Source organism: Cokeromyces recurvatus (assembly GCF_025118155.1).
Source record: "Cokeromyces recurvatus strain NRRL 2243 chromosome Unknown BX663scaffold_16, whole genome shotgun sequence".
NCBI lineage: Eukaryota > Fungi > Mucoromycota > Mucoromycetes > Mucorales > Mucoraceae > Cokeromyces > Cokeromyces recurvatus.
The window spans coordinates 138,996-163,004 of NW_026251402.1; the positions used below are offsets into that span (position 1 = coordinate 138,996).

General features: G+C 29.0%; 9 protein-coding genes across 9 annotated transcripts; 4 read left to right on the forward strand and 5 right to left on the reverse strand.

Annotated features, from left to right (window-relative positions):
* Positions 1–208: 208 nt before the first annotated feature.
* Positions 209–933, forward strand: BX663DRAFT_552742 (cell division protein; the record flags this gene model as incomplete). The annotated part of the gene is made up of 2 exons (XM_051531393.1): positions 209–712; positions 796–933. 2 exons carry the CDS (start codon positions 209–211, stop codon positions 931–933), a joined length of 642 nt encoding a protein of 213 aa, XP_051381814.1.
* A 280-nt stretch (positions 934–1,213) lies between these two features.
* Positions 1,214–3,018, forward strand: BX663DRAFT_487118 (uncharacterized protein; the record flags this gene model as incomplete). The annotated part of the gene is made up of 6 exons (XM_051524717.1): positions 1,214–1,316; positions 1,394–1,721; positions 1,813–1,983; positions 2,043–2,160; positions 2,229–2,465; positions 2,524–3,018. 6 exons carry the CDS (start codon positions 1,214–1,216, stop codon positions 3,016–3,018), a joined length of 1,452 nt encoding a protein of 483 aa, XP_051381815.1.
* Positions 2,945–3,693, reverse strand: BX663DRAFT_512547 (uncharacterized protein). The gene has a single exon (XM_051528023.1). It carries the CDS (start codon positions 3,651–3,653, stop codon positions 3,381–3,383), a length of 273 nt encoding a protein of 90 aa, XP_051381816.1. The 5' UTR covers positions 3,654–3,693; the 3' UTR covers positions 2,945–3,380.
* Positions 3,694–5,292: 1,599 nt separating this feature from the next.
* BX663DRAFT_552745 (uncharacterized protein) lies at positions 5,293–13,164 on the forward strand (the record flags this gene model as incomplete). Its single annotated transcript, XM_051531394.1, has 24 exons — positions 5,293–5,347; positions 5,430–5,651; positions 5,731–5,765; positions 5,820–6,026; positions 6,092–6,352; positions 6,428–6,651; positions 6,740–6,872; positions 6,941–7,624; positions 7,742–9,401; positions 9,486–9,966; positions 10,044–10,296; positions 10,357–10,460; positions 10,524–10,604; positions 10,679–10,819; positions 10,887–10,977; positions 11,035–11,229; positions 11,431–11,656; positions 11,725–11,922; positions 12,013–12,140; positions 12,202–12,284; positions 12,366–12,488; positions 12,559–12,844; positions 12,915–13,071; positions 13,145–13,164. The coding sequence occupies 24 exons, from the start codon at positions 5,293–5,295 to the stop codon at positions 13,162–13,164; spliced, it is 6,048 nt and encodes a 2,015-aa protein (XP_051381817.1).
* A 924-nt stretch (positions 13,165–14,088) lies between these two features.
* Positions 14,089–15,060, reverse strand: BX663DRAFT_512554 (uncharacterized protein). Its single transcript, XM_051528024.1, has 2 exons — positions 14,565–15,060; positions 14,089–14,501 (listed from the first exon to the last, which is right to left on the reverse strand). Exons 1-2 carry the CDS (start codon positions 14,857–14,859, stop codon positions 14,188–14,190), a joined length of 609 nt encoding a protein of 202 aa, XP_051381818.1. The 5' UTR covers positions 14,860–15,060; the 3' UTR covers positions 14,089–14,187.
* Positions 15,061–17,655: 2,595 nt separating this feature from the next.
* BX663DRAFT_436528 (thiamine pyrophosphokinase) lies at positions 17,656–18,894 on the reverse strand (the record flags this gene model as incomplete). The annotated part of the gene is made up of 8 exons (XM_051523186.1): positions 17,656–17,777; positions 17,844–17,915; positions 17,969–18,005; positions 18,070–18,203; positions 18,270–18,369; positions 18,462–18,513; positions 18,625–18,703; positions 18,771–18,894. The coding sequence occupies 8 exons, from the start codon at positions 18,892–18,894 to the stop codon at positions 17,656–17,658; spliced, it is 720 nt and encodes a 239-aa protein (XP_051381819.1).
* A 443-nt stretch (positions 18,895–19,337) lies between these two features.
* Positions 19,338–20,078, forward strand: BX663DRAFT_512562 (chaperonin GroS). The gene is made up of 4 exons (XM_051528025.1): positions 19,338–19,388; positions 19,481–19,555; positions 19,640–19,822; positions 19,896–20,078. Exons 1-4 carry the CDS (start codon positions 19,386–19,388, stop codon positions 19,944–19,946), a joined length of 312 nt encoding a protein of 103 aa, XP_051381820.1. The 5' UTR covers positions 19,338–19,385; the 3' UTR covers positions 19,947–20,078.
* On the reverse strand, positions 20,079–21,121 carry BX663DRAFT_512565 (uncharacterized protein). The gene is made up of 3 exons (XM_051528026.1): positions 20,834–21,121; positions 20,653–20,753; positions 20,079–20,592 (listed from the first exon to the last, which is right to left on the reverse strand). The coding sequence occupies exons 1-3, from the start codon at positions 21,041–21,043 to the stop codon at positions 20,166–20,168; spliced, it is 738 nt and encodes a 245-aa protein (XP_051381821.1). The 5' UTR covers positions 21,044–21,121; the 3' UTR covers positions 20,079–20,165.
* Positions 21,122–21,212: 91 nt separating this feature from the next.
* On the reverse strand, positions 21,213–23,607 carry BX663DRAFT_512570 (uncharacterized protein). Its single transcript, XM_051528027.1, has 2 exons — positions 23,547–23,607; positions 21,213–23,456 (listed from the first exon to the last, which is right to left on the reverse strand). Exon 2 carries the CDS (start codon positions 23,379–23,381, stop codon positions 21,300–21,302), a length of 2,082 nt encoding a protein of 693 aa, XP_051381822.1. The 5' UTR covers positions 23,382–23,456; positions 23,547–23,607; the 3' UTR covers positions 21,213–21,299.
* Between the last annotated feature and the right edge of the window lie 402 nt (positions 23,608–24,009).

The following is a 24,009-nucleotide window of genomic DNA, read 5'->3' on the forward strand; positions in this document are numbered from 1 at the left end:
AGAAAAAAGAAAGATATTTGGAACAGCATGGAAAATGATGATATTGTTAAACAAAACAATTAGATTCCCGATAAATTTTCCCGAATAATAAAGACAAATGGGCAATTCTTCTCCAACCACTTTTTATTATCAACAGCATATTTTTTATAATAATAATAATAATAATAAAAAGGGACTGGTATAATACAAAATAAAATAAAATAAATAAATGATCTTCTTATTATTAAATCGAGCTTATTCAACGTCATCAAAAAATTGGTTGTCTCGACAAGCGAAAGATCCCTATTGTAAACTTGCAAAGGCAAATCAATATAGAGCAAGGAGCGCTTTCAAACTAATACAAATAAATGATAAATATCGTATTCTGCGACGCAATGATGTAGTTATTGATTGCGGTGCTGCTCCCGGTGGTTGGACTCAAGTAGCTGTCGAAAAAGTCTCTAAAAAAGGATTAGTGATCGGCATCGATCTTTTACATGTAGATCCCATTCCCCATGCTCATCTCATTCAAGGGAATTTTATGCAAACTAAAACTCAAGACGAGATTCATCATATCCTTCAAGGTCGATCAGTGAATTTAGTATGTTCAGATATGGCTCCTAGTTTTTCTGGTAATCATATAGCAGATCATGCTCATTCAATGGAACTTTGTGAATCAGCCTTGTCATTTGCCGAAAAAGTATTATCACCGGGTGGTTCATTTGTAGCCAAGGTAATAGAAGATGATATAAAAAAAATAGATATTATATATAGAAATAGATGTATATTTTATGTGTTAACTCTATTATTATTTAGTTTTTAATGGGCGGTACAGAGCATGAATTTCGTAAAAAGTTAAAAAGCTTATTTGCTAAAGTGAAAACAGAAAAGCCAGATGCATCGAGAAAACAATCAACAGAAGGCTTTTTTGTGGCACTTGGATATAAAGGATAAGTCTTTTTTTAAGGGAGGAAATTGATTACTGTTATTCCAATAGAGAAAACCACTTCTTATTCTCTATTGTGTATACATTTTATTTATTACCAGTAGTACTGTTGTTGTATTAAATTCTTTAATGGTGACAAAAGCATTTTTTTGTTGTTGCTAGGATTTGACTTTATTCCTTAATTTAACCGAAGTGGCTTAGAAAATGCACTATTAAAAAATGATATCGTAAATTATTATTGTTCCTGCTCAATCCCATTTATTTATATTTATTAAAAAAAAAAAAGTAATGTCAAAACGAAGAAGAAATAATAAAAGGAATAAAAAGGACGAACGTAATTACATTGAAATATCTGATGATGATGATGATGACAATCAATCCATCGATTATGGTAAAAAAATAAAATAAAATAAAATAAATTGGGAGAAAATACATTTCATTTTAATTATAATTAACATATATTTGCAGATCACATCTCCATCGATTCTACCCTACCTTCTTCTCCTTCTTCATCATCAGACCAACATCAACCCGAAACGAATACAGAATCTTCACATGTACATTTTACAGAAGACATGATTCCTGAAAGTGATAGAGAAGAGGATTTCATTTCTTTAAATACTGAAGTCAATACACGTAGTAGGCAAGAGAAACGTAGAGATGAAAGAGCAGAATTAAAGCGTAAACGAGAAGATTCAAATGAAGAAAACAAGTCAGATGACATTGATATATGTTATCCTTGGATGAATTTAATGTCTTATTATCGTATAAAGCAACCTCTTTCTGCTAGAAAATTGTAAGCCGATTATAGTTATAAAAAAAAAAAAAAAAAAAAAAAAAAAAAAAAAAAAAAAAAAAAAAAAAAAACTAATTGAGATTAATGGTAGATTACAACATGAGGTAGCTTGTTTTTTGCAATACATTGAACCAACAGAAATAGAGATTAAATTAAGAGAATATTTAATACATCGCATAAGAACAGCAATTCAAGCGAATATACCTGAAGCCAAAGTAACTGTATTTGGTAGCTATTCTACCCAATTATATTTGCCCAATAGGTAAAATATAAAACCTGAATTAATTCAAGACACTACTGACATGTAGATATATTTTAAAGCGATATTGATCTTGTTGTTCAATTTCCTCCCTCAGTACAAGTAAGACTTCGACGAATAGCTCATATATTAGAATCAGAAGAAATATGTCGAGAACCGCATATTATTGAGCAAGCAACGGTAAGAATAGAAAGTGTGAATAAAAAAAATACACATATGCAGTTGTCATTTATTATAGTCTATTCTAGGTTCCTGTAATTAAACTTCAAGATATAATGACAAAGCTTAAAGTAGATATTATCTTGAACTCAACCTCAGGAGTTGATAGTGCACGAAGGATTAATAAATTCGTAAAGAAATATCCAGCTGTTCGACCTTTGACATTAATTGTAAAGTATCTTTTATCACTTCGTCAGTTAAATGAAGTATATACAGGAGGATTAGGTGGTTATGCTATTGTGTGTCTTGTTGTTAGCTTTTTACAGGTAAGAAGATAATAACTAAATAGTGAGTATACTAATGTATATGTATATTATTATATAGATGCATCCTAAAGTAGCTTCGAAAGCAATCGACCCTATGCAAAATATAAGCTCATTATTATTAGACTTTTTTCAATTATATGGAATTATGTTCAATGTAGATCAAGTTGGTATTGATGTAAATGGCAATGGTTCTTATTATGACAAAAGTGGTATTGTTTGTAGGAATGGAAGAACTGTTTTCTCTATTCATGATCCTGAAGATCCTTCTAACGATATCGGTATCAAATCATACAATGCTATAGCTATTATTCGAACATTCAGATATGCATATGTATCCATGACAAGGAAAGCATTCATATTGGAAGAAGAATTAGAGGAGAATAATTATAAAAAACTATATAGAGAAACCATAGAGAACCCTAAAAGTGGTTCTATTCTTAGCTCTTTCCTCTATATATCCGCTGAATTCATAAATCAAAGACAATTAATGAATGATGTATATGATGAAAAACGATGGGAAGGACAAACAGCAGCCAAAACATTTTCATTTTAAGAATAAGAATTTAAAAAAAATAAAAAAAATAAAAATAAATGTATATATTTTATGTAAATACAAAGCTTGAAAGAGGAAAAAAGGTACGAGATCTACAAGGAAGGATTTTATTGGATAACCGAACAAAAACAAAGAATAAAATATACTGTTACACTACTGATACATTTTTTTTTCACAAATATGTTGAAATAAAGAAGGGAGATGAAATGAAATGAAATGAAATAAAAATGCATAATAAAAGAAAAAGACAAAGAGACCATTTACAGAACAAAAAAAAAGAAAGAAAAAGAAAAGGAAGTGTGTATCTATGTATAGTGAATATTTGAGTATGTGCAAAAAAAAAACTTTTTTTTTTCAAGTATTTAATCGCTTCCTGCAAAGAATAAAGGGGCATCAGGAAGTTCAGCAACAATAGCATTTCTACGACGTAAAGCATAAACAGGTAATTCGATACTTGTATCATCATCAAACATGACAAGTGTTGCTCTTGCCCTTGGACTCTTTTGAAGCCACTCATTAATCGATGCTGTAGATAAGATTTCAGAGTTTGCTTCTTCTAAAACAGTATCACCATCTTGAATAGAATGAATATAAGAGCATGTTGGGTGAACAAAGACTTCGAGAAAATCAGACATATTTTGCTTTTAAAGAAAAATTAATAGCGACAAATAAAAAGAAAAGGATTTGAAAGGAAAAAAAAAACAATTTTAGTATTTATATATAAAATTTGTATTCGCACCACCAGCTTCATTTTGTATATACACAACGACTTTTCAGCCACGTGGTTGGCCTTTTTGTCTGTATAACCATTTAAAATAGACTAGTTTTTGTTTTGTTTAGTTTTATTTCTTTTTTGCTTACAAGTAAATTATTTTATACTTGAATATAATTCTGATAGTTTATTTTCCCCTAATATAATTTGGGTTGGATCGGGGAGTTTGTTTAAAGCAAGATATTCACTTGTATATGACTGGATATAACTTTTGTATATATCCTGATTTTTTTTTTTTTCAGGAAAAAAAACAAAAAAAATAAATAAATATAAAAAAAGAGCACCACCTATTTAACAAATATAGTTGAATTAGGAAAAATTACTAAAATACAGGGTTAATAAAAATATACTTTCTACTATTAATAGGCTGTCATTTTTTTTTCACTAAAATCTTAACAATGATGAATTTTTGTCTCATGCCACTTTTTTTTTCCCCTCCTTCACTTTAAAATAACGGGTTTATTGTTCCACATATTCGTGCACAAAGTTTCTGGTAAACAAAGGACAGCAGCGTATGTTAGCTTGTTGCACGAGACTTTTTTTTATTGAGACTCAATTTCTGGATGTAACAAAAATCATTAGCGTCTCTTATTCATTCATTGCGTCAATGATAGTTTATCTTTCAGCATTAAAACAAATATACATTAAAGTTTACTCAAATTTTGAGCACTTTACCTCAATTACACTATTATTTAATATTGATAGTCGTTCGATTTCTAGAGTAAAAGATCGAGGAAATATACCATAGTCAATGGTTCTAATTTAAAACATTAGTTTCACAAGCTTTATCTTTGAGAGATAGTTTTTTTTTTTGGTACTTTGTAGTACTTTTATTCTAATCATCATAATGATTCTTCTTGTTGTTATCATTATTAACTTCTATAAAAGTGGTAGAGATTCCTATACTTTAATAGATAGTGGAATTAAACTTGTTTTAATGAAAGCTAATTTCTAAAATAAAGAGTAATATGTACCTTTTAAAAGTAGGAACGCTCTTTATACTCGCTATTACTTCTCAATTAAAGTGATTAATAATATTATTGCCAATAACTATTAAATAGTACGATTTCTAGTTTAATATTGAAGGCTTCGTAATGGCTTTACAATTACATTAAGAAAATATGTAATTTATTATTCTTATACTGTCTATATTAAACAAATATAAAAAAAAAACTTGATCAAGCCAGCTTGGATATGTTGAGCATATATGCAGAACTTGCATCCTATAATATACGTGCGTATGTATATATTCTAGATGAATAAAACAGATTCCTTTTTAATACTAACATATAGAATCTTACAAAGAAAGTATTAAACTTTTTATTGGATTTGATTGGCTTACACGATTTTTTTTTTTAAAAAAAACACAATCTGAACTTCAATTTATTAATACTGTTTTCTGGCGTCTTTTCGTGATTTGATGCAAAGCACATAGTTCTTTTTTTTTTTTTTTTTTTTTTTTTTTAGTCAGCATAAAATTAAACAACATAATACACAATATTATGGAAATTGAAGATTTTATTAGACAAAGTATTGATGAAGGCGATCTTATTGAAGGTACAAAGAGTATATTGAAAATAAAATTTCATTTATTTTTTTATTGAACTAATGGCTGAAATTGTCAAAATTAAAATTATAGCCATTAGCGATGCATTACCGGGTTATTTTGAAGCTGGAATTTCACCTGAAGTATGTGCGTTATTATTTCAACCCTTAGTAGTTCATGCGCTTAAAAGTGCGCAATTAGATCAAAGCATAGCTATATATAGTAGAGTCATGGCAGACATTTATGCATATATTATTACCAAAGATGTCACAAATAATAGATCCATATTTCAAGAATCTATTCAATTAATAAAAGGTATATTCAACTTTTTGTATTGCACCCTCTACACTTCTTCTTTTCTTACAGCAAAATCCTCTCATTTATTTATTTTTAGATATTATGGATGTTCAGCGTAAAAAAACAATTCAAGTAAGTTAGTGTACTGTGGGTATAACATGTATTAACTTCAAATGTATATGATAGACAAATTATGAATTTGATTTGCAGAAACTTGAAATGAAAGAATTATTGAATTTAGTGGCTATTAGTGTTAATACTTGTTCTTTAATTTTATCAACTGAAGAATATCCAGAATTTGATTCTTATTTATATATTTTATGGGATAATTTGTCTAATATCTTGAAGTTCACTCTATTTGAAATAAATGATACCACAATAATTATAATCAAAGTAAATATATTGCACAAATAATAGTTTTTTTTTTAAGATTACTGAAAAAAATGAAATAAAAATAGGCTGTAGCAGGCATTTCTAAAATATGTATTAGTGAATGCTTAACTGAAACAGATGAACTAACAATTTCCAACTTACTTGCAAGTATTTTGCGTGTCATGAATCATCAAAATATATTAGAAGATTTATTAGTTGATCTAAGCAATACAGTTTCACATATTATTCAATCTTATCCCGACCTGACTATCCATGATACATCCTATTTGGCCTTATTAACTAATTTGTATTCACAAAAGATAAAAAAAAATCCCGATCTAGTCAAGGTAAAGATGATGATATTGAGTTTTTTTTTATGGTAATGTGCATTCGAATAGCCTCACTCATAGAATAAATTTTAGATAAGAGCTATATTAAACTTATCGTGCTTGTTAGTTCAGAATTATACAAAAGCACCTTGGATTCCGGATATTTTACTTTTAGTGAATGAAATAGAAAGAGACCAGGAAGTTCAATCCATTAATATATTAAAAGAAAAATATACTCTACTTTTAAAAGAGATAGAAGAACCAGATGATCTAACTAATCATTTAGAGGCAATGGATATTGATGACGAGCTATCAATGTAAGATTAAAATTTCAAAAAAAAAGCAACTGACTCATATATGCATAACATTTTTATTATTATTATTATTATTTTATTTTAATTTTAGGTATTTATCTCAGAATTTAATGGTAACATCTGATGAGACTCATAAAGTACTTTTAAGTAAGGTGAAGGATATTATATATGAATTAACAAGCCAGAACCAAGATAGTAACCGTAGTCGAATTTTATTATCTCAAGTAAGCATATAGTAAATTAAACTGGAAGAAAAAAAAAAGTAATGAAATGATACTCATCTTATTTAAAGTTAAGAGATATTTCTATCTATACGCGAACAATTGATATGTCGGTTATTTGTAAAGCTTATATGAAAGACATTGTACAGTTTGTAACTCGTATGCTTGTAATTGACCCTGCTCTTACAGAAAATGTAACACAGCTTTTCGGCTATCAAATTCCTAACTTTCTTTCCACTTATTTGAATATTGCTCTCCCGTTTGCTGTTGCTTATACAGAAGATGATGATGCTCTTTCCGGTATTGCTGCTTCATTAGAGCTATCCATTCTTAGCCTTTGTAAGAGTGGTGCTCACTATATTCTTGTCTCTTTGTTAATGGAAAAGGATGCAAACATTAAAGCTTATGGTTACAAACGTTTGCAGACTATCTTTGCAAACAAATCGATTGTAAAAACTTTAATAAGCGAAAACTTAACCAAAATAACAACTACACTTGCCATGAGTCTTGGTGTCCCAGGTTTACAGGAATCTTCAATGAATGCATTAAACGAATTAAAGACACTGACGGGAAATACAAAAGAAAATTTGTCTGATTATCTGTCTTCTTACTTCATTGCCATATTAGAAAGAGTTTCACGATTTATTTCAGAGAAAAGAAACCAGGTTCTAAAAATTCAGGACCCTTATGCACTCGAAGCACTTTCGGTAATTATGTCCTTATTAGACTCAAATATTAGCAACCATACACTCCATGTAAGTGCAACAACTCTATATATACTTATTCAAGTGTATATTACAATTAAAGAAGGAAAAAAAAAAAGAAAAAAAAAGAAATAGAATACTAAATGATTAGTTCATATATGTATATAGTTAATGAAAGTATTCCACACTTTAAAGGAACTGCCAAATATGCAATTTCAAGTTTGTTCTCTATGGGAAAAATTTATTTCACTTTTAGATACTGATACTATCCTGTCTCATGTAAATGGAATTGTTAAAAATTTAATTGATATAATGCCTATAGCAACAAAAGAAATTCGAGTCACCATTGCAAAATTATTATACAATTTATTGGTAGAAAAAAATAATTTGGAACCAGGACATTATACGAATTTGCCAATACTTCCAGATTACGAAGAGTTTCAGGAATTAAAAGAATATATTGCTTCTAATAAGCAAACAAAGAAGCCGTCTAATTATGAGTTTAAACAAATTATTGCAACATTTTCTAATGCGAATTCAGATGATGTTCAAGTTCTTTTAGGATTGCAACGATTAAGAATATTACTCGAAAACTATCCTGAATGTGAGGTTTATCGTAATCAAATCTTCTCAAATCTATTTTATTTATTACGCAAATATGCTAGTCATAAACAAATAACATATCTTGCAGCCTTGTGTCTTGGTAAATTAGGTGCTGTTGATCCTAGTACCGTTAATATGCCTATTATAGAAGACACCGTCTTTATTATGAATAATTTCCATCGTCAGGATGAAAATCTAGACTTTATAAGTGATCTTATTATCAATCATATCTATCCAGCTTATAATGCTATAAATGATGAACAAGTACGAAAGTGCACGGAATTCACAATACAAACCTTATTGCATCAAGCTGGTTATCATCCAGTTCATGAGATGAAGAAGAGACCTTCATTGATTGCTATCTTTCATCATTGGCGCAGGTTACCGACCTCTATTCAAGAATTTTTAACCCCATTTTTACAATCTGCTTATCAAGGTACATGGTCAGAACATGCTAGTAAATATCCTATTTTCCCTAATGCGAAAAGCTTTGAGGAATGGGCTCAAGACTGGTATTGTGTAATGGCCAACAGTGCGCATGATACAGCGAAACAGATATTTGCTGCCTGTATTCCAATTGTTCGATCAAGTATTCTTGAAGTTACATTACATCTGTTACCTTATCTTGTACTGCATCTCCTTTTATCTGGTACGCCCTCTGATATCCGTCATATTGTAGATGAACTTATGATTGTCTTTAGTATGAATTCAAAACCTCATGGTAATCATTCTAGTCAAGATAAGATGAACGTTTACTCGCTTCAAGTTGCTGTAGCTGTAACGGAATATTGTCGAAAGTGGCTAAATCGGGTTGGCCCTTATGATGCAGAGAAACGTAATCAAGTGAGTCGTGTGAATTCTTTCTTGGAGCTAATACCAAATAAAGTGATGGGTATTGCTGCATTCTATACTAAAGCTTACCCACAAGCATTAATGGAATTCGAAACACACTTTAAGAAACAAAAGACGAAAATTGTAGGAGATCATGAGATGCTTGATTATTTGCGTCAAATCTATATTCAAATTGATGATCCTGTTGATTTACAAGCTTTAATGGATATGTATACCTCTGTTTTAAGTCGAGATGAAGAGATTACAAGATTTGAGGCTTTAGGTAAATGGGATGAAGCCGAAGCTCTGTATAAGAGTAAAATATCCGACAATCCTTATGAATTGGCACCCTATATTGGTTATATGGAGTGTTTAAGAAAATGCAATAATTATGGTAGATTATTAAAGAAAGGAACTAGAGAAAGGCTCTTTTATTTTATTAACTTTTTTTTTTTTTTTTTTTTTTTTTTGATGAAAGAAAAATTATTATATGTCACTGAAAAGGTATTCAAAGATATTCCAAAATGGTCACCACAGATTAATTCTTTTCGAATTGATTCTGCCTGGAGAGTACAGGATTGGGATACCTTAGAGACTGCAGTAAACCAACCTATGGAACGAAATTCGCAAGCTCTAATCGGCTGTATATTAAGTAAGATGCTTCAGAAACAAAATCTTGAAGCAGCTAGTTTGATAGAAGAGGCAAGACATAATATTATAGAACAATTAACCATGAGTAATACATCAAAATCATACCGAAAGTCCTATCCATTACTTTTCTCTCTTCAATTACTTCAAGAACTAGAAGATTCCCAGAAAGTCTGGGACTCAGATAAGCCTTTTGAATATTTAGAATGGCTTGATGGAGTATGGAAATCGAGCTCTAGACGAGTTAGACCTCGAACGCAGTATAATCTTCATTTATTAGAATTAAGAAAAACAGCATTTTATGATATAAGGTATTTTTTTTTAATTATGATGTATAAGGGGGGTAGAGGATGAATAATAACAAATAATAACAACCCATACAATATAGGCTTGAAAACAAAGATAAAGCAATTGGATCAAAATTATGGTTAAATCTCGCAAAGGCAGATCGAAAAATGGGGAACATGGCAGCCTCTTTCAACGCTATATTGCAAGCAGAAAAATTAAGTGACGGGAGTCTTCATCGTGAAAGAGCCAAATGGTACTGGAAGAATGGCAATATTGAAAAGGCTATCAATATTCTTCTTTCTAAAGCACAAGTTTCAAAAAAGTGCGAAGACATCTCAAAGTTAAGTCCAGAGGTAATTATAAATGAATTATATATATAAAAAAAAATAGTAAATTAAATATACATGGTTTAGGATATTTTATTATGGACAGATATTGCTCGCGAAAAACCATCAGTTTTACCCTTCTTCAAATCTAGAGCCATATTTGCTATTTTGTATAGCTCTAATGCATCCATGTAGGTTATTAGAATATACTTAAATAATATTGAGTTTATGTAACGTTTTTTTTTTCATTCTAGTAGGTTAGAGAAAGCAAATTACAACGTTTGTGCATATTATTCTCATCACGCTTCTGAAACTTCTGGAAATAGTGAATCCAAGTAAATGACTATACTATGATATTCTAATCCTTTTTAGAGCGGAATATATTAAAGAGCTATTATTATTATTATAGATTAAAAATACAAATATATGTAATTAAAACCGCAGCAAGGGCTTTAGAGACTGGTTCAAAATATTATTATATATCTATGTCCAATATGATCAATACTTATTTGGATGTAGTAAAACAAACCCTATTAGCTAATTCTAGCAAGTAAGTTAATTATATCTCAAAACAAAATTTGATAATTAATAGATGTATATGTTTTTGCTGTATATAGATCCACCTATATAAAAAATGTATTAAAGATTTATGCACCTAAAGTCGATCAGGCTTTTAAAAAGGCTATTGACGATATTCCTGCCTATCAAGTAAATAGATGCATATTACTTTATTTATTAACATTATCTTATTAGTATTATTATCAGTTTAGTTTATTTTTAACTAGATTAATTTCACATCTTTCAATTGACCTTACTCAACCTGCGGAATTGATACAGAATTTAATCTCAAAAGTTTTTGAAGCATATCCTAGAAATACAATTTGGCATATGTTGAGCGCAATTGACTCAGAATCTCGTAATGTTTCTCGTAGAATGAATGTTATCTTTGATAAAGCAAAGGTATTTTATTATAGTAGAATCTATTATACAAATTAGATATATATATATATATATATATGTATATGTATGTATGTATATCTTATGTAAAGCAAATATATTGTAGAGTAAACATAGTAATACGCAGATCCCTACTATTATAAATGTAATGTTTGTATATAACTATAAAATAATGACTTTACTTACTAACACATATTTATATAGCAAGCTATTGCGTTAAAAAACGCATTAGACATCTTATCAGAGCTTAAAACTGATAAGACAATGGCAGGGCAATTAAGCTTATCACAAATGGATAACCCATTACTAAAGCTAAAAGATCTTGAGCTGTACATGCCAAATGAGGCTTGCTTAATTCCAAAGCTACCAGAAATTATCAGGAAAGGCGCTAAAAATGAAGTATTTGCAAATGATTCACCTACTATTCGCAGTAAGTTTATATAAATATGTGTATATTACTTTTTTTTTTCTTTTCCTTTTTTTTAACAAATTCTGTAGGCTTTGGAAACAAAATAACGGTTATGAAGTCGCTACAAAAACCTAAGAAAATTACAGTTTACGGTTCAGATGGGCAAACATATGCATTTCTTTTAAAACGTGAAGATGATTTACGTAAAGATGCTCGAACAATGGAGTTTAATTATATGATTAATAGCTTTATGAAAAGAGACCCTGAATCGAGAGACAAAGGATTATGTAATTTTTTTTTCTTTTTTTTTTTTTTTTTTTTTTTTTTTAGAATGCCCTTTTTTTATATAGTATTTTTTTTTTCATATTATTATATAGATATTCGAACCTATGCCGTTGTCCCTTTGGGAACTCGTTGGGGTTTAATAGAATGGATTAATGATCTTAATTCATTAAAGAATATTGTAAATGATATTTGGGAATCCCAAGGTCTACCTTCTGTAACAGTAAGTATCTTTCGTTTCCGGATATAACTAAATATATCCAACTCATATAAATCTTTTATAGAGCATTTCAATCAAATTAACAAACGCTAAATTAAGTCTTGGAGCAGAAAAAGTTCGATATTTTGTTGAAAAAGTCTTACCGATGTGAGTAATGTTACTCTTTATTTCTTTCTTTTTCTTTTTTTTTTCTTAACTAAAGTTTCTTCTCTTTTCATAATTTTAAAGGTGTCCTCCAGTTTTTTATAAATGGTTTTTGAAAAATTTTCCCGAGCCAAATTATTGGCTTGCTAGTAGAACTAGATATGTGAAAACATTAGCTGTTATGTCTATTGTAGGACATTTAATAGGGTAAGTTAATTTATGACTTATTATGGTTTATGCAATCTAATAAAAAATGTATCTGTATCCAAACAATTAGGCTTGGTGATAGACATGCTGAAAATATTCTTTTCGATGAGAAAAGTGGTGACTGTGTACATGTGGATCTTAATATGTTATTTGGAAAGGGACAAAAGCTGCCAGTTCCAGAGCTTGTTCCTTTCCGTTTAACACATAACCTTGTTGATGCTATGGGCGTTTTAGGTCATAAGGGACTTTTTCAAAATATTTGTGAAGCAACTTATTCAGTTCTTTTAGAAAATAAGGAGTCTCTATTAAGCGTTTTTCGAACTTTTCTAAGTGAAGTAGATGCCACGACTGTTGTTGTAAGTATACAAAGTACAAACTTATTAAGTGAATTTAAAAACTAAAATACTGATAAATTCTTGATATTAGCATTCAAAATCGACACGTTCTACACAGACATCTAGAGAGGATTTTTTTACAGAGGTTGAACAAAAGTTTAATGTACAACCTAGCCATATTAAAACAGAAGTCCAAAATCTTATCCAGAAAGCTACAGATACAGCAAACCTGTCTCAAATGTTTCCTGGTAAGTTTTTTTTTTGAAATACTATGTAATGACTATAATTCAATTAAACTATGGAAATTTTCTTTTATGATAGGATGGGCACCCTTTGTTTAATAGACATCTTTTTTTTTTCTTTTTAGCAATTAATAGAATATATCCATTTTTTTTTCTTTTTTGTTTATTACATGCATATACTCTCATATCAACTTTATAGATTATTTTTTTTCAATGTAATCTAACTGGAGAAACAGCGTCTTGTTCTATAATAATAATGCTTGAAATAAAACTCTCTTTATAACGATTGCCTTTGCTTTTTTTTTTCTTCTTCTTCTTCTAGTTTTACCAATATGTTATGACTATTGATATATAAATATTAAAAAATTATAGAAAACCCAAAAGTCCAAACCTTCCTATACAAACAATACTTTGTATGTTAATGATTAGAAACAAGGAAGAGTTATTTTTCTTTCTATGTAGCCAACGATAAAATTGTACTAGAAGTCATAGTGTCATTAGCACCAGATATATTAATTAAAGACTATCAGAAATTTGAAGTTATTTTTTTTTCTTATGATACTGATTTTACTATCATCATTTGATTTATAAGATTGTAGATAAGAGCCCTATTTCTATCAATGAGATAGTACAACATAATTGATTTTAACTATCTGATCACAATTATTCTTAGATCAAGGTTCAGTAAAATGAAACTTTTTTTTTTATTTAAAAAAAAAATAAAATAAAATAAAAAAAAAAGGTGTAATAGACCGAGTAAAGAACTCTTTATGATTATTGAACAATGAAGTGAGTCTTATATGAAGTACATAGTGAAAAAGAAAAAATTACAGTAAAATCTTTAAGGAGGTTTTTCTAATAAAGCTTGTATAACCACCATCTTTATTTATAATAATAAATATACAACAGTAGATATAAATAAACCAGCATAATAGGTAAAAATATATATATATAAATGTATACATATTCAAATTGAACTAAACTCTGTTATATTTATGATATGCAATAATAGTAGTATATAGGTATTTATTATATTTACAATGGTTATATTTATATGAATGAATATGATAAATAAAAAAAAAATAGTGAATAAAGGAAAATAGGAAAGATATCTTTATCTATCTATCCAAATAAAGAACGGATAGAAGGTAAATGAATTTCAGTAGATCTCTTTGGTAAGAAAGTGGGGTAAGATAGTTTGAATGATGAATTACGTTCCTCAGGAGATGGGAAAATTGGGGGGAAAGACACATGACATCCAAATTGTTGAGGCTTACGTATTAAAAGGGGAGGTAATGTCAAATTTGATTTATTAAAGGGACCGAGAGTAGGAGAACTATCAGGTGTACGAATATGGTCACTTTCAGAGTCTGATAAATAAGACGATTGCTGTGGCTGATAATCTAATTTATATTTTGTCATAATAGGACTTGAAGGTAATGATGCTGTTTGAAAATGATGCCTTTGATGATATACCGAATATTTAGTTGATCTAATAGGAAATACAACTGGATAAATTGGTATATTATGGTCTCGTTTCTCTGTACTACGTTTTGATGGTAAGATATGAATACGCATATGACGGGTTAATTCATCAGAACGAGAAAACCGTTTTTCACAATTAGGATAGGAACAAGCGTGTGGTTTTTCACCTGTATGTATTCTTATGTGACGAGTTCTATGTTCTAACCTTACAAACGCTTTAGGACACATTGGACATTGATAAGGACGTGGTTTATCTTCCATTTTTTCATTACTACACTTTGTGAGACAAGAAAAATTTGTTGCAGTCATTGTGGAAGAAAGAAAAGATATATAAAAAAAATGAATTCCCGAAATACTTTATATGAATCTTTATATAATGGGAAAAAAAAAGGAGAATTAAAGAAAAGGGGGGGGAAAGTGCTAATATACAGTGAACAAACGGAACGAGTTAAAAGAAAAAGAAAGGAAATAAGTAAAACGGAAGAAAAAGGAGGCAATATTCTAAATGGCTTTGATAATAATTTTAATAGTAGTAGAAAAGAAAAATTAAATAAAAAAAAATCCAAATAATTTATATTCATGTCAAATATGCTAGATTTTTTTTTTTTTTTTTTTTAATTTCACTTAAAAGGTTATTAAGACAAAGAAACTTTCAAATCCGAATTAAGTTATTTTGGGTAATTAACTAGCGAACATTAGCAGCCGATGTAATAGTGGTGGGTTATGCGGTATATGAAAAATATTTAAGAAAACGCAGTTAAGAAATAAAGATTTTTTTTTTTTCGTCGGTTTCTGTTTTGAGGAGGGGAAAAAAAAAAAAAGAGATGAGTAAAGGAGAAAAAAGGATTGTTTGACATATTTAATATAAAGACTGAAAAAAGTATAGAAAATTTTACTGGAGATAAAGGGATATTGTAAGGAGAAGAAGGGTGAAGAAAAAAGATGCGTTTAATGCCATGTGAGTTATATATATATATATAAAAAAAAGGCTCCCTTTCTCAAATATAATACAAATCATGATAAATTTACTTTTATACATACATAGCACGCCAAGTGTATATGCTATAATAGTAAGCGAGATAAACGTACAAAATAAAAGTATTAAGCGTAAATTTAATTGTGCAATATAAATCCGTTATTTTATTTTATTTTCAATTATTCTCCTCCTTTTTCCCTCCCACAATTTCCCTCCTCCATTAATTTTAAATTATTACATAATTCATAATATAGTTTTCTTTTTTAACTTATTATATATAAATTAGATGCACATTTATAGTTAGTTATTAAAGTAGTTTCGAATTCCCTTACAATAGGAATTACAAGAAATTAAAAAAAAAAGAAAGAAACGAAACAAAACGAAAAGAAAGCGAATGCATATTACAAAGACCCTGTTTTTTTTTCATTGTGTGTATATTGTCAACTGCGGGATTACAATATTGTATCTTAGCAACCACTTCCCATGCTTATATAATGGGTTTCGAAAATTAATTCTGAACAAATTTTCACGTTATAAATGTAACAATTAACTATTTTTGAGAATAAACAAATTAAACCCTTTATTTGTTGAGAGATGAATTTAAATATATTTTTGATATAGAAAGAAGCAGGAAAAAATTCCTTCGTAGTCATTGTTGTTGAAGTTCAAAATGTAGATAATCATGCCATAATTCCCGGAAAAAAGAAAATAAAAAAAGTACAGCAGTTGCTTATTATAAAATTATATACTTTTTTTGATCGAACTACAGTATAACTTATACATTCTTCTGTAGATAAAATGAAAGCCTTTCATCAAACAAGAAAGTTTATTATAAGGCTCCTCTTAATAAGAAGCTATAAATGTGTATAAGCATATTGAAATGATAGCAAATGATCACAATTTAATTATATAGGTTGTATTTTATTTTTTTTCTTAGGAAAAAAAAAAAGGTTTATGTACATACTCCACATACAATTCTATATTCGGTAACTATTTATCTTCGCAGTTTATATTTATCATAAAAAAAGAGGGTTTGAAACAAACACAGCTGTATTTTTTCAATATTTAATTAGAGACAGATTATGTAAAAAAAAAAAAAAAAAAAAAAAAAAAAAAAGAAACCTTGTTTCTAAAACCAAAAATAAAAGAAAGAGGGGGGGGAGAGAGAAAAAGAGAAAAGGTTTCAAACGCGTATATCATTGCTGTCAGTCTATTTCTAAAAAAATAAATAATAATTCACATAAATATATTTTTGTACTTGTTTATGAACAATGTTCCTAGTATAAACACTTTTTACTTTTATATAATTGATTATTAAAGTTTTGGGATAAGTTACAGAATATATAGTTTAATGCAGTAGTGGTATATATGAAGTAAAATTTAACATTTGTTGAAAGTTTTAGATATTTCACATATATAGCAATATAATTTAGTTCGAAACAATTAGAAGTTTTAGGCAGAAATGTATGTAACTTTCTTTTTTGTCGTTGTGTATGAGTACAATACAAATCTTCTTCATCTGTGTGGAAGAAAAAAAATCAATACTGCTTATTTATAAACATGTTAGTCAACTAGGCTTTGGCACAGCAATGTAAGCATTTAAATATATTAAAAGCAAATTCGAAACATAATCTTTATTTAAATATATTAAATAAAAAGGATATATAAATATATAGCTTTAGCACATGGATGAATTGTTAACTATCATTGCAAATATATAAATAAGCGTTTAATACCATTATGAACACATTAGAATGAAACTAATAAGGCCTTTTTCAGTTACTAATTGTAATTTGTGATTTACCACTATGATTGATTGACAATATAATAGAAATGATAAAGATAAGTTAGGGATAATGCTAGGTTTGTCTAAGCTACAGACAACGTGTATATCCATTCTTGTGTTTTTATCATTACTATTAGAATAAAATATAAATATCTATTTTTTTTAAAAAAAACCTGTCCTTTAATAGTAGAAGTAATACAGAATCTATCATGAATGTAACGAAAGAGTATTTGAATTGTACAAGCTATATTATATATATTTCTTTATTTCAAATTTTGAATGTGTAGTTTGTAAACTGTAAAAAGATGTTACAATTTTTTTTTTATAGAGAAATTTAGATTTTTTATTGTTTAAGATTGATTTCAATTGTCCAAATAATAGGTGAATCTGTCACTATTTCAACTAACTCATCATCTACATGGTTTGATGTACTAACCATACCGCCAAATTCACATTTTACATTATCTTAAATATCAAAGTATCAATGAATAACGGTTAATTTACATTTTTATTTTTCTTATTATTACTTACCCAAATTCCATTTTAATCCTTTCGTACTAATGATGGCAGGGAATCCAATAGGCATTATACCACAGGTAGGACCTATACTTTCTTTTTTTTAGTATTTATCCACATTACTTTTATTTCCTTGTTACCTTCCAAATCCAGTTGACAATGTATTTGGTGAGCACCCTTTAAAGAAATTGTTATTGATAAGCTTTTTGATAATAATATATAAAAAGTAAATGCTCATTACCTTATCTAATAACATGGTTAGATTCTCATCGCTGACTAAAATAACCCTTCTTTCGATTTCATTTTTAAGCATATAAAGTAAATTAATACTTGCTATTGTCTGATCAAATCTACCACCTAATGCAGGTGTAGCAACTATATCATACTAATAACCAAAAAAAAATAAGATTAATTCAAATGTAATCATGTCTCTCCTTTAACATACAGTTTGCCCTGATTCTTTTTCCTTTTCCTTTAATAATGCAACACATTTCATAAAATCAGTTGAGTCTTGATCATTAATTTTTGTTATTTTGACATTCTATTAAAATATGAATTAAAATCTTTTCAAATATCCTTGAATAATCATTGTTAAGATATGTATGTGTATATATATATATATTTAATACTAACTTTAGATTCGTAATAAGCTCGAACTTCAGGCCTTATAGAATCTAAATCCCCTCTTATTTCATCAGGGATATATCTGATATAACGTTATATATATATACAAATATGTATTTTTTCTAGAATAGACTTTCTCCCGAAAAAGAAAAAAAATGGAAGTGCCACTTACTGTGATAATAGTTGCTGATCGTGTTTAAAAACATCATAAAGTCTATTTGATCCTCCATCAGCTACAAATTTAAGAGAAGCTAACTTATGATTGTTAATTTAACTCAAGATCGCTCAAATAAATTTACAATAAGCAAAATGAGTTACCATTTGTCCATAATCGATGAAATGCATCTACATGATTAATTGGCTGGTTTAATACTATTAAGCAAAACTTTTTCGGTTTCTCATCTTTTGCTAGAATGCTTGAAGGGCACCAGTGAGTAATCATATTTAGTATTTTATATATCTTTATATTAAATAATCCAAAAAAAAAAAAATAAAATAAAAAATAAAAAAATAAAAAGGAATTTTTAATATAATATTTCATCGGAACTTTAAAAGAACTGTCTGTGCTTTCATAAAGTACGTGTTAATGTAATAATATGCTTATTAGCCTTAAATTCACATAAATACGTGACAATAAACTTGCTAAGATATAAAAATATATGTATATTTTTGATATGCATAAATTCAAATAGTAACCGAATGGAATAATGAATCGCAACACATAAAATTAGTTGCCATAACAAACAGTAAAAAGAAGGATGGGTTTATTTTATTATATTATATTTTATTTTTTTTTACTTGCATCTCTTTTAAATCTGATTGGTCAACCCTGGAAGCTACAAAAATATAATTTGACAACCATGAGAAATAGCCTTTTTTTTTTCCTTTTTTTTTCGAATTCTTTTTTTATATTTTACTTGTGAATCATTGAACATGGTAAGTAATTGTACATTAATTCTCAAAATTTTCTGTAAAGAATTGTTGTTGCTGATGTTCTAAATTCACATTTCTTTAAATATATATTATAGTCTGCTGCTAATAAACTTAAGAGTATTGTTCCTCTTCTTGATCGTGTTTTAGTTCAACGTATCAAGTCTCAACAGGTAATTCGTATTTCCCTAGTACATTTTTGGAACATGACAACTCACTTAGTCTAAAATTTGTAAAAAAAAAAAAAAAAAAAATAGAAAACTTCTGCTGGTATTCTCATTCCCGAAAAGTCACAAGAAGTCTTGAATGAAGGTTATGTTGTTGCAGTTGGTAAGGGAGCTCTTAACAAGGAAGGTAAGCATATTCCTCTTCAAGTCAATGCTGGTGATAAAGTGATCCTTCCTCCTTATGGTGGCAGTGCCGTCAAGGTTCAAGGCGAAGTAAGTTATTTATTAAAATATCATATATATTGGGTGGGGAAAGGCATCTTTTAATATTTTATTGTTAAAATAGGAATATCTCTTGTTCCGTGATTCTGAAATCCTTGCCAAAGTTGTAGAATAAATTAGTGTACATTAAAAATATTCACCATATTACGACTCCCATACACACATATATCTTATACACACATTTAAAAAAAAAAAGTCAAATATAATATAATGAAATAAAATCATACAAATTAATCGTAATAAAATGAGTTTTAGTAATCATCGTAATTCTTTTTTCTAGAATATTCGGCCATTTTATTCATCTTAGATAACAGAATTATTTACTTGAAGATATCTACCAATTTAAGGGTGTTCCATTGAAATCAAAAAAGCCTCCATTATCATTTGATGTTGCGCTTTCAATTTTAGCGATTTGACCATGAACAGAGTCTTCTACTTCAACTGGGGCACTTTCCCCTCCAAGATCTGTCTTAACCCAGCCAGGATGAGAAGCATAAACAATAAAGTTTTCCTTGGCGAGATAAGTGGCTGTCATTTTTGTAAGCATGTTTAATGCTGCTTTAGAGGTATGATAGGCAACAACAGTGCCTGAAGGATTCACTTGATGTACTTCAGAAATAGATCCCATGATAGAAGAGATGTTGACAATTTTCTTGACCTGTTCTTGTCCACGCTTTCGAAGTAAAGGTAAAAAGGCCTGGGTTGTATCGGAAACACCACAAACATTTGTTTCAAAAAGTTTCAAGAATTCAGCTTTTGAACTGTCAACATAAACGCAATAAATTATCTATCCTTCTTTTATAATCACTACTACTACTTACACAGTTTCAATATTCATTGATTTTGAACTTCCGATACCTGCATTATTAATTAAGACATCAATACCTTCTGGAGCATTCTGTTCAATCTCTTTTACAGCAGCCTATATTTATTATGACACATGCCAATAGATAAGAATACTAATAATAATAAAAACGTTGAAGTATTATATGCTATACCCACCTTGATAGATTCTTCTGAGGTTGTATCTAATTTAACAGCAAATACATGCTTGTTATCAGCAACTAATTTTTGAAGTTGCTCAGACTTGTCAGGATTACGAGCGCATGCAAATACTTTATTTCCTTTGGCAGCAAGCTGGTTAACAAACTCAAACCCAATACCACGAGATGCACCAGTAACAACGTAGGTGGATGTAGTAGAAGAAGCCATTTTTATTTTATTAAGAAAAAAGAAGAAAAAAAGGATACTATTTTTACATTATGCATGAACATCCTTTATATAGAAAATAAAGTGACAGCTTTATAAAATAATAATAAAAAAAAAAAAAAGAAAAAAAGTTTAGCTGATTAATAAGCATTTTAACACATGATGACGATAACAGCCTTTCTTTTTTTTTATTATTATAATTCCGAAAACACACACACACACACACACATTCTTCTAATCTCATCAACTACTATTACAATTATACATTCTTCTTCTTACGGTGGAAACTAGTGTTATTAGTCCATTCTTGCTGCTCTATTGAACAATCATCTAAGAAAATTCTTTTAGCTGATTGACAATGAAGATCGATATAACCAAAGCATAAATCGTCTAACCATTCATCCTTAGTATGATAGTATGCCTTGCTTGGGCTCAAATCTTCTATTGAGTGTTGCAATTCATGATATGAATGCTGTCGTTGTACTATATTGATCATTTCAGGATTCGTTATAGATATTGCTTTACAAGTACCTGCTTCTTCAATTATATGAGACCATATTGTATTATTTAGACAAATGAAACGTGCACCCGGTGTATGACTATGTGCAAATTGAAATGGATGTCTTACTTGATATAATACAATCAGGTCTAGAGCAAGTTGATTTAAATGAATCGTTATCTTTGTTTCTACTCTATTTGATAAGGTATTTAGTGCTGTTTGCTGACAGTCATACAGAATAAGTCGTTTTAAATTTGAGCAGTGAGCAGATAGATAGTCCATGATATCGGATGAGAAAAAGATTCTATGTAATGCAAGTTCTTCTAATCTCAATACTAATGGTGATGATTGAAGAACAACAACGCCGTCTTCTTTGTTTCTTTTACTCTTTGATAGTTGTACAGAGGAACCACTTAATTTTATACTCTTCAAATTCATGAATTGCTCAAGTAATGTATCTAATTCAAACCCATCCTCTTGATTACCTTCTGTAAAGGCCATACTAACAGCATCTAATTCTAAATGACTCAAATTATTAAATATACTTAGACGTCGTATTATCTCTCGCCAATTAGTTGCAGTAGTAACTTGTCCATGTCCATTGACCATTTTATTTTTCCAAATAGGTAAACGTATACTCAATAAATTCAAACTTTGTTGATCAGGAACGTTAGATGATGCTCTGTGATGATTAGTAGTAGTAATAAGAGCTACTGATCTATCTACTCCATCACTATCCAGTCCATAAAACTGGACTTCCATATGGGTCATTCTAGACTTTTGACTTTGAATAGTGATGAATTGAGGTGTGAGCCAAAGTGGAGTACTTAATCCTCGAATACGAATAAAAGAGAGTTGATGACATCGTTCTGCTATCATCTGAAAGGCTTCCTTGATTTTATAGTTAAGATATTGCATGGGTACAATTTCCATTATTGAAGGGTTACTATAAGGAGAATGAACGAGGTCCAAACTGATGTGTTCCAGAGAAGGATATGCCTTTGAGATATATTGAATCCATTGATAAGATTGAAGGGTACCTTCTAATGTCAAGCATTTTAACTGAGGCCTAGAAGGGATAATGGCTATTATGCTATCTGAATGATGTAAATAGAAAGTAGAGATACCAAAGTTAAAATGATTTAGGAATTGTAAATCTTGTAAAGAGGGTAAATGAGTATGGATTAATTCTAAATGTTCCAAGGTCAAGATAGGAGCTTTATATTTGCTTTGTAAATTATCACTTTCAAACACAAGCGTTGTTAAATGAGGTATATATGAAAGCAATTGTAAAAAGGATTCAAGGTCTTTGAATATATCTGTATTACCACGAATACAAAGTTGATTTAAATGACTAAATACATTATAACTTTGCCCTTCAGTTCTGGTTGATTTCGTCATGAATACACGCAGATCTTTAAAGTTGAATGTAGGTAATCGCTTCAAACGAAATAATAAATGCAAAGGGAAACTATTCAATGTAACCCATTGACTTTGATCAAAATCAAGCTCTTCAATATAAGGACATCTTTTATCGATCATATCTAATAATTCCTGTGTTATTTTAATAGCCTTCACTTCCTTTAATTCGATACCCGTGCCAAAGTGAAGTATTTTCTCTTTTCCTAACGAAATAGTCCGTACTAAAGGACCAACATGACTATTTTCTTTTAAAGCATAATAAAATTCATTCACTTGTTTATTTGTTGAAATATAAATACATCGATAAAGTAAATAGATAAAAGGGGAATACCAAGCCTGACAAACGGTTGCACATTCGTACCTATCTTTCGTTGATACATATTCTACTATTTGTTCGAGTATTTCTCTAGGTAAAGCCATGACTGAATAAAATAAAACAAAATGAATAATAATAATGAAAAAGAAGACGTATGAAATGATTCTAGTTACTCATTGCTATTTTGTTATGTTTAGTACAAATGAATACATCTGCAATAATAGATAACCAATTATATGAAACTATTATGCAACTCTAATCGTATTTACCTTACGCTTCGTTTATTATAGAAAATCGAAAGATGATTTTGCAATAGTTCGTTATTTACTCGAATTCTCCATGTTAGTTTTGTTATATAAATAATACAATTTTTTTTTCTCTTCTTTTTATTCGTGTCTTTTCCTTATACAAAAAAAGATAAAAAACTACAAATATTTGAAGACAATAGTATTTCTTATATATTTTATACATGGAAAACTTTACGCTGCTGCTACTACTACTATAAAATACATGTTTATGTATGCATTTTAAAAAATAGGCGGCAATTAAATAAATTCTGAAAATGCCCCTCCTTCTTATTTTGCATAACATTTTTTTATTCTTTTTTTTTTTTTTTTTTTTTTTCTTTTTTTACCAAAATCTATAACATAATGGCTGATCCTTTTGATTTGTTTCAAACAATGACAACGACACCAAGAACTTTTCCTCATATGATTGACCTATATGATGTTC